Source organism: Acyrthosiphon pisum, chromosome X (assembly GCF_005508785.2).
Source record: "Acyrthosiphon pisum isolate AL4f chromosome X, pea_aphid_22Mar2018_4r6ur, whole genome shotgun sequence".
NCBI classification, from domain to species: Eukaryota; Metazoa; Arthropoda; class Insecta; order Hemiptera; family Aphididae; genus Acyrthosiphon; species Acyrthosiphon pisum.
Genome location: NC_042493.1, coordinates 78532221 through 78545765, shown reverse-complemented (window position 1 = coordinate 78545765; position 13545 = coordinate 78532221). Strand labels below are relative to the sequence as shown.

At 30.4% G+C, this 13545-nt stretch overlaps 1 protein-coding gene across 1 annotated transcript in view; it reads right to left on the bottom strand.

Moving 5' to 3' along the window:
* The window catches only part of Usp (ultraspiracle), a 39709-nt gene extending 31333 nt beyond the window's left edge, over positions 1-8376 (bottom strand). The window contains exon 1 of the mRNA XM_008188779.3: positions 7751-8376. Within this exon, the coding sequence (XP_008187001.1) occupies positions 7751-7769 (19 nt within the window). The 5' untranslated portion in view covers positions 7770-8376. The remainder of the gene's footprint in view (positions 1-7750) is intronic.
* Between the last annotated feature and the right edge of the window lie 5169 nt (positions 8377-13545).

The following is a 13545-nucleotide window of genomic DNA, read 5'->3' as shown; positions in this document are numbered from 1 at the left end:
TATACATTACACAATTTTCAAAATATTTCAAACTTGTTTTGAGCTGTTAACGGACATATTCATTTTTTTATATTTATACCTAAGATTTGATACAAGATTCTTCATAAACTTCCTACCTTCTTTTTTTTTTGTCATATTTGTTTTATTTGTATAAATATCAATCTATATAAAAATAATTACAATAAGCACAATGGAGGGATAATACAATTGTAGATCATTGGTCATGGTTGGCTTGATGAAGAAGCTATTCACTAATAACACTTCATGTTCCTACCTTCTAACAAAAAAAAAAAAAGTAGGGTATACCGCAAAATAAAACTAATTTTGGATGAGCATTTGAATCATACATTTTTAGTGCTATTTTAAGTATAATTTTAGATGAAATTAGATATTTAAATTAAGAATTACGATCATTGTTATTTTGTTGAAATTTTATATTATTAAATCATATTAGGTATTATAATATAGGCTGACCGGCAGATCGCCTCCACTCAGAATTAATTTTGGTGTACACTATACAATGATATTATATCATTGAATTCAGGCGCTAGAAATGAAAAGAGTGGGTGGCTAGATTAAAAAATGTACGATTATCAATCACTCCTAAATGTCAATAAGCAATATAATATAACGTTTTAAGTATAGTATTGCTCTTCTATAACATATCTTTATTTTATCTAATAAACTGAAAATTAAGGCAAAATTTGAAATATTTTATGTACCAGCTAAGGCCTTTGGGTGTGGGGGATGCAGCCTATCCGCAATCCGCACCTAATCTAATTCAAATTTAACTCCTTACATTAGAATGACCCACTATATTCCCTTACGCATTTTAAAACTACCCCGAACTTAAATTTTGATCTCTTTAATGAACAAACAATATTCACTTTCCCACCACTTAATTGAATTGAGTATGTCAATAGAAAGCAAAAGCCAAATATTTCATCGTTTTCAAATTACCTATTTTTTTTTAAATTTATTTATTTGAATGATTATTAAATCTAAGATCAATTAAAATGTATCTTTAAATGATTGATCTGCTGTTGACAGTGGAACTAGACTAGACTGATGTGTTCCCCTGTGGCGTGTTTCCAAAATTATCATACCACTTAGTACTTAGTAGGTACCCATACACCACAGTCCACGGCAACCACCACCCACCACCCAAAAAAATTGGTCGGGCTACTGCTCGACCTGTACCCCGTGTTCGGCGCCACTGGTAATGGGAATTGGTAATGGCCCAATGCAAGAAAGATTAATGAGAGAAAGTAATTTAATACTCAAGAAGGCAACAGATCTATGCAGAGTAACAGAAATTGCAAAAATTCAACACCAAGAAATTGAAGACAAGAGTAATGCCCTGGCCATACAAGAGGAAGTAAAGAAGCCACAGATATAGACAAAATTCTCAAAAAGACAAGAACACCGTAAGCCATCTAAACAAGAGTCGAGTAATGTTCACATCAATGAAAAAGGTAAAGGTAGTATAAATACAATTTATAAGTGTAAAAAAGTAATAATGAGCATGGTCCTAGAAATTGTCCAGCATTCAGTAAAACTTGTAATATTTGTAAGGGCTTAAATCATTATGCAATAGGGTGCAGAAATAATAAGAATGTGCAACAAATAAGGGAGTCCAATGTTAATAATACTGAAGATTTTAGTGGAGCATTTAAAATAGAGACATTAACCAAAGTTCATAGTGTGAATAAAGCATGGTGGCATAAGATAAAAATGAATAATGATCTTGTTAATATTAAGCTAGATACTGGAGCGGATGTTAATCTAATTTCAGAGGTTCTTAATAAAATTAAGAGTGAAAAAGTTGCAATTGTTGAATCCAAATAGATAATTGAGACTTATAGAGAATTTAAAATTAAATCCAAAGGAATTGTAAAACTTAAATGTGAACATAATAATAACTGTTTTATGCTAGAGTTTTTTGTGGTAGCTAATAGTTCCAGCCCCATACTTGGGTTAGATGATTGTATAAAACTTAATCTAATAAAAAAGGTAGTTATTAAATAATTTAGCACAAAAAAGAATAACCTCCAAAGATGAATTCATTACAAATAATAAAGATTTGTTTAACGGTATTGGTAAATTTGATAAAAAGTTTAGCATTCAAATTAAAGAGAACGCTATCCTAGTAATTAAGGCAGGTAGAAGGTTACCTATAACAATTAAAGACAAATTGAAAGAGAAATTAATGAATTTAAAAAACCAAGGGACAGTTTCTAAGGTAGATCACCCAACAGACTGGGTCCATAACATCACCATAGTTGAAAAGTCAGGTGGAGATATACAAATATGTCTTGAACGACTGGAATTAAATAAGGTAATAAAAAGGGAACATTTTCTACTACCCATCTCAGAAGAAATAATACCCAACTTTGCTGGTAAAAAAATGGTTCTCTGTGCTTGATCTGAAAGATGGGCTTTGGCACATGGAATTAGACAATGAATCAAGTAATATTTGTACATTTTAAACACCTTTTGGGAGGAGGAAATTCAACAGGTTTCCATTTGGATTAAGCTCTGCCCCAGATTTTTTTCAGAAATATAATAAAGAGACATTTAGTGGTATACTAAACCTAAAAATCTACTTTGATTACTTGATAATATATACTGAGTCAGAGACAGAAATGAAAAGTCACTAAATTTGGTAATTGAACAAACAAGAGAAAAAAAATAAATTTAATATTAAAAAACTGCAATTGAAAATCCCTGAGGTTAAGTTTCTTGGTATGATCTTCTCAGAAAAAGGAATAAGTTTAGATCTAGATCATGTCAGATATATTCTTGAGCTTGCTAATCCATCAAATAAAAAAGAGTTACTGAAAGTCTTAGGTATGTTAAGCTACCTAAGTAAATTCATCCCTAATTAATTACTTATAGCTAACAGTGCCTTTATAAAATTTAATTAAGAATGAAACAGAATGCAACAAGCCCCTATCTTAAAGGTGTTTGACAGTAAATTAGATATAGTCATACAATGTGATGCTTCGAGTCATGGCTTAGGTGCTTATCTCTTGCAAACAAACCAACCAGTTACATTTAATTCCAGAGCGTTAATAGAATGTGAAAAGAGGTACTTCCAGATAAAAAAGGAGTTACTAGGGTATTGTTTTTGGCTGTGAGAAATTACATCATTTCAGTCATGGAAGATAGATAACAGTCCAGACAGACCATAAACCGTTGTTAGGAATAATTTAAAAAAGATTTAAATAAAGTGCTAGCAAGGTTACAACAGATGTTGCTTAGACTATTAAAATATAATATCACACTTGACTACGTCCCTGGCCCTAAAATATTTATTGCAGATCTACTCTCAAGATTTCATTTACCTGACAAAATAGAGGAGCACCCAATTATGACAGACATACCTAGTCCTTTCAGTAAAAAAATATTTTGTTGGTAATCAGGAGCTAAATGAATTAATTAAAGAAACTACACTTAGGCCGGGGCTATACACGGCGTATTCCGCCGCGTTTTCCGTCGAATTAAAAACACATTGGTTTAAATCGGAGCAGCTATACACAACGGGCGTAATAAAAAACGCCGGTCGACTTGCGTTTTCCGCCACAGAATACGCATTTAAAGAATAAATTTTAAAACAACTCGTGTTGTTTATTAAAATTGGATGGACCCATAATATAAATAAACTTAATCCACAAATAAAGCAATATAATAAAATAAAAGATTATCTGTCCAAAGGAGAGGATGAATTAATCTACTTCAATAATAAAATAATAATTCCCAAGTCATTAAGAAAAACCCTCATAAAGGCATTACATGAATCGCATTTAGGTCAAGAAAAAACAAGATCTGTAGCTAGAGAGATCATTTATTGGCCAAAGTTATAAAATTACATTGAAAATGAGATAAGTAACTGCCAAGTTTGTGAAAAATTTAAGAGATCTAACATTGAACAACCACTTTTGAGACATGAAATGCCTAATATTGCGTTCAATAAAATTGCATTAGATATTGCCGAAGTCAATAATAAATTTTATCTCATTCTATTAGACTACATGTCGAGGTGGCTAGAAGTTTTATTAATACCAAACAAAAACTCTCTTACAATAATTGAACCACTTAAACCAATATTTGCAAGGTTCGGTATCCCTCAAGCAATAATAGCTGATAACAATCCGTTTAATAGTGCTGAATTTAAGGATTTTGGGAAAAAGTGGTCTTTTGATGTTGCCACCACAAGCCCAAACCACTCAAAATCTTATGGCCTTGCGGAAAAGGGGACAAGAATAACAAAATTAATGAATAAAAAATGTAGAATCTAAGGGTGAATTGAATTTATGATTATTAGATTACAGAAACTCTTGGGTTGCAGGGTTAAAAGCCAGCCCATCACAGTTGTTAATGAGCAGAGTCTTACGTTCAAGACTGCCAATAAGTAAGGAGACATTAAAACCTACAACGATACAACAATATTAAACAAGTAGATGTTAACAATCTTGAAAAACAAGCACAATGGTACAATAATATGAGAGCAATGAGCAATATTGAATATGAAGTAGGAGAACCAATCATATACAAACAATTCCTATTTCAAGGAAAGAAAAGGAGTGTGTGGTCTAGAGGATTTATAGTTGAAAAGGCAGGCACCCCTCGATCCTACTAGGTAAAAGATGGCAAAGGAGTGGAATATAGGAGAAGCTTGTATCACTTAAAGAAAGTGAAACTCATAAATCATCTCTCTGATACAAATACAAAAATTATTCATCAAAAAATTAAATCAAGCCCTCAGAAGTCATGAAAAGTACCCACCTATCTTAATGATTATAAAATAAATTAGAACCTGCTCATTAGTTCACTTATCCCTATTATAAGTAAAAGAATGTGTTTCTTGTTCAAAAAAAAAGTTTAAAAAAAAATGTAAGGAAATATTATAAAAAGGGAGGTGTTGGTAGTGTTTACACTGCCATAGCCTTAACCATAAAAGTTTAAATATTCTCTATGTATTAGGTACTTCTTGTAGTAATGTCACAGGTTGTACATGTGCTTTTGTAAAATAAAGGTTATATAAGTTTTAAGTATTAATGACTTATTAATGTCCTTATGTTCGAAGCTGCCATAAGGTAATTGTACGAAACAACTACAATTTATGTATCAAATCAATTAATAACTAAATTATAGTTTTAAACCAAACAATAGTAAATGCAACATCAGTTTCAATTTTAAAAAAAGCAGTTATTCATTAAAGTATAAAGATACTTTTAAATACCTACTATAATACATTGTTAATTAATAATTATCAAGTATACATTATTATAACCTATCCACTTTATCTTGGCACTTGGTAACCGTTACAATTTGAAAAAAATAGTGGACTGAAAACTATTTTATATTAAAAACAATATAGATTTTGGACCACTGTTTTTAAAAACAGAAAAATCTGCTTTCTAAAAGTTACAAGACTTGCCCTTTTTGCTCGACTTCTTGTTACATAGGCACTTAGGTATAATTATAAAACAAAATTGTTAATTATTTTTATAAATTTAGGTAGGTACCTACCTACTACCTATACTTATATATTTATTGTTTATTTTCTAGTTTATTTAATAATTATACAGTGTAACAGAAAGAACTGACCAAAAAAAAAAAAAAAAAATGTTATGCTACTTAAACTTATGACAAAAATTGATAAAATTATAGGATTAGTAAATAGTTTTAGAAATATACCCATGTTAGCCAATTTCCAAAAATAATATTTTAAAAAAAGTTATAGCGTTCCAATTTAATTTAATCAAAAAAATACTGATATTTAAAAAAATTCTAAAAAATAAGCTACTTGATTTAGATAAATGTTTTTACCATCTAAATAGTTCTTATGATCAGATTCACAAATTAGCTATTTAGAATTTATTCAAAAAATTTTAAATCAAATTTAAAATTTAAAATTTTCGGTATTAAAAAGTAAATATAATTTTTTTTATTACACATATAGCACAAGTGGCTATAAATAATATATCAAAAAAAAAAAAAAATTTTAAATATTGATTAAAACAAAAGTTATTCCAATAGTCAGTTCTATCTGTTATACCCTGTATAGGTATATTTATTTTAACCATCTATAATGTTTTGGTACCTATGTAACATAATACACAAACTTTAACTACATGTTTTAATATTATCTGCGTAAATATCTAAAATCTGATCCAATGACAATTATTAGTTTCTTGTATAAAATATTAAATAAATTCCAACTACCTATGTCCTAAACAGTGTTGCAGTGTCAGTCTGGTTCATGATTGAGTCCCTGAAATTAACTTGCCTATCAATAAAACTATTTTATTTTAAGTTAAAAATAATTTATTATTATAAAATTTTAAAATCAACAATGTTTTACATACTTTTTTTTTGTTGTATCTACACATAAAATAAAAATAATATACCTTATTGTGAATACAAAATTCAATAAATATAAATAACATTAATTAAATAAATTATAAATTTTAAGTTTTGACAATTCATACTTATTTGAGTATAAGAGCGTATTTGAATGCTATGCACAATGTGTTGAATAAATCAAATTTTTTGATTAGTTCAAAAAATCAAAAATTATTTGTTAATGTCTGAGTCACAACTCATAAATTATTTCAATATATAAATTCTAATTTAGCTATGTGCCCCCAATATTGAAAATATTCAATGCTCCCATCATTCACCTAGTAACAGAGTGAACAGTGCGTCACACCGACACTGCGCCTATTTGTATTAAGGTAGATACCACTATTATACCACCTATTATAGGTGTCCAAATATTTACTATCATCAAACTACTAGAGATAATAATATTATTTGGCCTGGTAAGAACAACAATTATGATACCTATCAGTTATCAGTTGTTTAGTATTTACTATTTACATAATATCATGTTTGTTTATGTGTACTGGGACATAGGCTATTGACTTATTGTAGCAATATTAAATTTTATTTGTCATATACTTAATTAAATACATCATAATTCTAATTAAATGTTAACATTTATCATAATAGTTGTTATGAGGTACTTATTTCTTATATAGTTATATTATATGCTTTTAAAATAGGTACCTAGATATACAAAAACATAATAAATTGACAAGACATTGTATTTAAGTTTGGCAACAAATTAATATTAAAATATGGTCTTTATATAGTTATTATGCACCTAGGTACCAACTTATTCAAAGCTTAAAAGCAAAAATTAAAAATTTCTATTATCTATTATAAGTAGATACAATTTGAACATTTATGAAAACATAATAATACCTGAGGAAATACGTTAAGTCTTTGAATAATAGTTAGAATTACGTAATGGTAGCATATTAACCTGAATGAATTTACCATAATAGTTTGAATTAATGGCTTAAGGAAGCATAAAAAGTTGGATGAATTTACAATAATGTAAACATTAGGTACCTACATAGACAATGCCGTGTAAAATGAAAATGAAAAAAATAATACTTAAATGAGATTGAGCAGATGAATTTCTACAATTTAAATATGGTTATCACAGTTATAGGGAACGCTCATGGAAATGTGTGACAAACTGTACCCAACTCCCATTCCTTATGAAATGCATAACTGAGGTCTGAGGGTTATAAAATATTGCTTACGTAGTGTGCAAATACACAAGCACTAAGACTCCTGACACAGATCATCGGGTACACACTTTCCAAAGAATTTGACTTAGAATTCTTAAGACAGTACGTATCTACTTTGAGATGAGCACAAAACTTCTTACCTCGTTCGGTGCCGTCCATGGTCGTCCAATAGTGATTGTGATAGCCAGATGACAGTGACGGCCCGCTGAGTGATGCTTGGACGAGGTCCCCGGAGACAGGGGTAGTGATGTCCCGGAGTTCTTATCGGCCGCGTACAGATGTAATTCAATATTGAATAGTATGTGGGTATTATTATGAAGTGGAAACAATTTATTACTATTATTATTATTATTATCACTATTATTATTACTATTATTATTATTATTATTATTTTTTTTATTATTATTATTGTTTTGAAGTGGACGGGGGGGAGCGCGGACGGCCGGACGAGCGCGCGCGCGCTTAGGAAAACACACACAAGAAAACAGATAACGCGTCGATGTGCCAAGGTTGATGAACTAGGTCATTGAGCGTTTTGGTCTTACGCACCCGAACAAGTCTCTCAAGTCGAAAACGAATAACGATCGATGGAAATCACAGATTTTTTTTTACCGTTCTGTGTTGCGGTAAACCGAAGCGGCGACGACGTCGGTGGCTGCGTCTTCGGAGGGCCCGACGACAAACGGTCCGAAAACGTAAGTCGTACGCACTCACTGGGGGGTGGGGTGAAGTGGGGAATGGGCTACGGGTGATCGTGGAGAGCGCAAGCACGAGATTGTGGTGCGGTGCGGGCGGGGTGGGGGTGGCGGTTATCAATTGGTGTCGCGGCCAGAGAGACCGACCTGTCGGACGGTCGCGGCCGCCGCCACCGCCGAGCGGTATGGGCGAAGTATCTGGGCGGCGGTGTCGGGGCGGGGACGGTCTGGTAGCGCGGCGGTTGCGCAATACGCGGTGTCGACGGGAAGTGTTTTACAGCAGTAGTAGTGGCTGTCGACCCGCGGCCTGACCCCGTTCCCTCCATAGTCCATACCACCAAGTAAAGCCACAACCGACAGAGTCCTATAATAATATACTCCTTTAAGACTAATATAAGGATTGTCTGTATCCGCTGATGCGTCTCGGTAACCAGTCTATTCGTAAAATCGTACTTATTCGTACTCGACGTTTATATTGTGTAATAATGAAACATTATAAATTATAATAATTTATTTTATATTCTACTATAATAGTACCGTAATAAACATTATGAAATATAGACTATAGACTTAAGTATTTTACATGTAAATATGTAATTTGTGCTACTCAGTGGCATATTTAGGGATTTTTCATGGAGGGGTCCAGCTAATTTTCCAAACATATTTAATTAGGGGGCCCCGATACTGATTATATATATATATATATATTAGATATATATAATATATATTAGATGTTTAGATAAGTATTTATGGTGCCAATGGGGGGGGGGGTCCGCAAAGCCCCAAAGCTATACTTAACAGTTAACCGTACTATTGAGTATAGTTATCAAAAATAATAATTAATAATAAAAAAAATATGTAAAATTTGAATGATAATTATTATTACATTATTATAATATTGATAAATAGGTATTAGGTACCTATTATATTATATGATATTACTATATAAATATTTATTTATTTATTTATTTATAAACGGATAGGTATACCCTTTGATAATAAAAATTTAAAGTACAATAAGTTGAATCTCAATTTGACAAATATTTTTTTTTTATATTATAAATTAGTTAATGTTTTTAAAATTAATCTTATTCCTGTTTATGAATCCTAACATCTTAAATAATTTAAGATGTTAGTATTCATAATAATAATATTATTATTATTCATAATAATTATTATTGTTTAACACTTTAACTTAAGTATTAATATGTGATATACTATAATTACTTATGCAATTATCAATTTATTAATAACATAATCTAGACGAAAAAAGTAATAACACCGTAATTCTTTATATTTAGTGGGAGGTAATTTCGACGACAAGTAATAAATTTGTTTAGATTAATTTACTGTAAAATTAAAGTATCATTTATTAGCCAATCATATTTAATATTAATTTATTTTATTGTAATATAATTTTGATGTCTGATTGGAACAGTAGATATAACTACTCGTATACGAAATCGATATATTCTTGAAAATTTGTCGATTTCGTGAAGTTGAAATGGTAAATAATGTACTGTGTCCACTAAAATACTTATCCAATAAAAAATTTTAGGCTCAGAAAATAACGTTAATTTAAAATTAGATTGAATCAGTGGCATATATAGGGGGGCAGAACGGATCTAGTGGGGTTCAGGAGGTCAGCTGACCCACAGTTAATATTTTCTGATCAAATTGGCCTCTTTTCAGATCTTGGGTAGTTGGACACTTGGACCCTCGAATAAACACACATACAGTACAAATAATTTTTTTTTATATACCTAGTACACAAGTATAGATTTCTAATCTAGTTTTAATAAGTGGCTCCCTGAGATGTCCTGACCCAAAGTTTCCTAACTCTGGGTCCGCCCCTGGGGGGTCCAGCCTCCACACCAAAACGCAAATTTCCTTTATATAAACTGTGAAATACTTAAATGTATATAGTAGCATCTAAGCCCCTAGGTATAGATCACTATATAGATCACTTCTACCTATTATATAGTCCACCCCAAAAATTATTTCTATATATACGTCACTGGAGTGAATTGACTTCTTATAAAATCTAAAGTTAAGAATATTATCTAGGATTCTTGGCAAAGCATATATGCTTTATATTATATTTTAATTTAAAAGCGAGTTTAGAGTATTTTTAATTTTATAATGTACAATTATATGTATATACCTAAGCAGACAAGCAGTGGCGTATACAAGGGGGGGGGAGCGTGGGGGTCAGATCCCCCCATTGGCTTTTTATTACCTAAGTAAAAAGTTTTGAGAGGGTGGGGGATTTTCCAATTTTTCCCTCCTATGTCGTTTTTTTTTTTGATCCCCCTTTCAGAAATCATGTCTACACCACTGTACCTAAGTAGTTATTTGCTTTGGGAATTTTCGATTATATTACCTGGGATTTTTTTTTCTGATTATCATGTTATCAATATCAATATATCATTAAATTAAATTTTAAGACATCCATTAGTTATTACCTACAGTATAAGTATACTTATAGTAACTATAGTAACTACCTATATAGTAACTCATTCGACGCCAACTGTACAACAGGGCGGTTCCCACTAATTGCCAACCTCGATTATTTTGAAAACTTTTTTTTGAACTAAATTCAATTCACTCTCAGAAACCAGCCTCAAAGTAGTTGATAATCAGGCACAGCGCTAAGGGAGGGGGGCAAGGTGGGGCTCTAGCCCCACCAGAGAACAGTTCAGCCACCTCGCCAACCCCACCACTGACAAATATGTACCTACAATAATATAATAAAGTTATAAAACATTATTCTTAAAAGCAGGGCTTGAAACCGTAAATATTTTTTCCGATTTCGATTTCGGTTTCGGTTGCAGGTATTTATTTTTTCCGATTTTGTATTCGGTTTCGGATAACGGTATTTATTTTTTCTGATTTCGTTTTTGGTTTTGAATACCGGTTATTGAATTTTTCCGATTTCGATTTCGGTATCGATTACCGGTATTGGATTTTTTGATTTTGTTTTCGGTTACGGTATCGAATTCGGTTTTTAACGGTTTTAACCGATATTCAAAATCGGTATCAAATATCAGATTCAATCCCTGCTTAAAAGAGCTACATCAAAGAATTTATGAAATATACTTTTTAAAAATGTTTAATTTATGGAAATACTTTCATTACTTAACACAATTACTTTAATTTATATCTATGAAATGTAGGTAAGTAATATAAACATAATTATTCATTCACAAAGGTATGTAAATTTAATATTAATGTCATAAAGTAATCATCATTTTTGTACATCATTATTCATTATGAATATAGTTGTTGAAGGTCTGTGATTAAACATTTTCTTACATAAGGAACATAAAAAATATTTGACATTATTTTAAAAGTTTGTACATATTATGTATTTATCTGTTTAGACTTTTAGAGCATATACAATACAAATCTTGCGTACTATATAGCTAATAGCTATATATTATGTTTAATGTTATAGGTATGATACGAAAATATTTATATTTTATTTATTAACCTCAGTGATTGTTGAAAAAACCTTAGCACATGTAAAAGAAATATTTGCCCCACTCTGCCCCCTCTGGAAAAAAATTCCAGCGCCGTGCCTGCAGATAATAGTTGTTTTATGAATCATTTTACTGTTCCAAAAGGATGGATAAAGATGGATAAAAAAAACATTATCACCGTAAACATGGGCGGATAGGTACTTTTTTACCGGGATATATGTATTTGGGCAGAATGCAACTATATATACAGAGTGTATCTTATGTCATTGTACGCGGGTTTTTTTTAACGATTATGGATCGATGATACAAAATTTCGTTAAAACGAAAAAAGGCATGTTTCTTTATTTTTAACAGGCAATTTTTTTATAACAATTTCAACATTTTTAAACATCCAGGTGTACCAATAGCAAAATGAACTTTATTTTTTTAAATGGTAACTACTATATTTTTTAATGAATTCCTGTAAAGCTTTTTTTTCTGAAAATTTTGATAGCCAAATCATGAATTTTGGTTCGCTAGCTTATTAACTATGGTCCTCTAAAGTTCAGTAAAATATGTATTAATATATGTACTTTTAATTGAAATACCTAATTGGTATAGGTTTAATTTACAAGAGCTAAATAATTTTTTCTTATAACTAACTTTTATAACTTAGAATATGAATAATAAGTTCCTATATTAGTAAGTATCGCATGCAAATTCTTTAAGAATTATTTGATAATCGTGATTTAAAATAAACTATTTGCAAGGTATTTAGATAAATAGTCAATATCAATATAGGTTTGTACCTAACTTAGGCATACTTTTAATCTGAGTTAGTTACAGATTTACAATATTATTATAACAAAAATCAAAGACCATTAGGATTAGGTATCAAGTTTATCCCACTACGAGAAGAGCACCAGAAAACATGCCAGAAATCGTGCTTTTTAATAAACAATATTTATTTGTGATAGACTTATGATATAAATTTATTTTTAGGAGATGTTTTGGCCATAGATGAACCTTATATTTATGGGGGATTGCAATTACACAATTCTTGTTGTAGTAATTGCCTGAAATCGCCAGTAGTTCCTATACCATGTACAAGATGTTCATTGGTAAGTTTTTTTTTAACCATTTTACTTCATAAATATACATACATTTCTATTTGGTGGTTAATTACTTTTATAATAAAATGTACATATTATTTACAAATGTACCATAATTATCCACCTAATTCCTAATAAAAACCATTTTAAGATTTCTAACTATATATGATATTTTCTTTCAATTAAAAACTTATTTATGTTATTTTTATGTGCTTTAAATTAAGTCCACACATTTTAGATTCTGAGTGGAACGATGAATGTATTGATTTTACAATGATGTGTGTTTTTTTTTTAATTTTTGTGTCTGTCATCACCTTTTAGGACAGTAAAACTGCTTCGATTTTCTTCAACAGTAACTTTTATGATTGGAAAGTGAATCTAGTTGGTACTTTGGGGGGTCAAAAGTAAAAATTTCCCAGTAGTTTTCAAAAGCGACGTGAAAAACAAAAGAAAAATTAAGGAAAAACGGGAATTTTTACGCAAAATCGATTTTTAACAAAATCGATTTTGGTTTTTGGTGTAACTCTAAAACAAATGACCGTAGATATATGAAATTTTCACAGGTTGTTTATATTTGCATTTTCTATACACGGTAAAATTTTGAAAATATTTTGATTTATTTTGAGCTCTTTACGGACATTTTCATTTTCCATTTATTAGTTTTTTT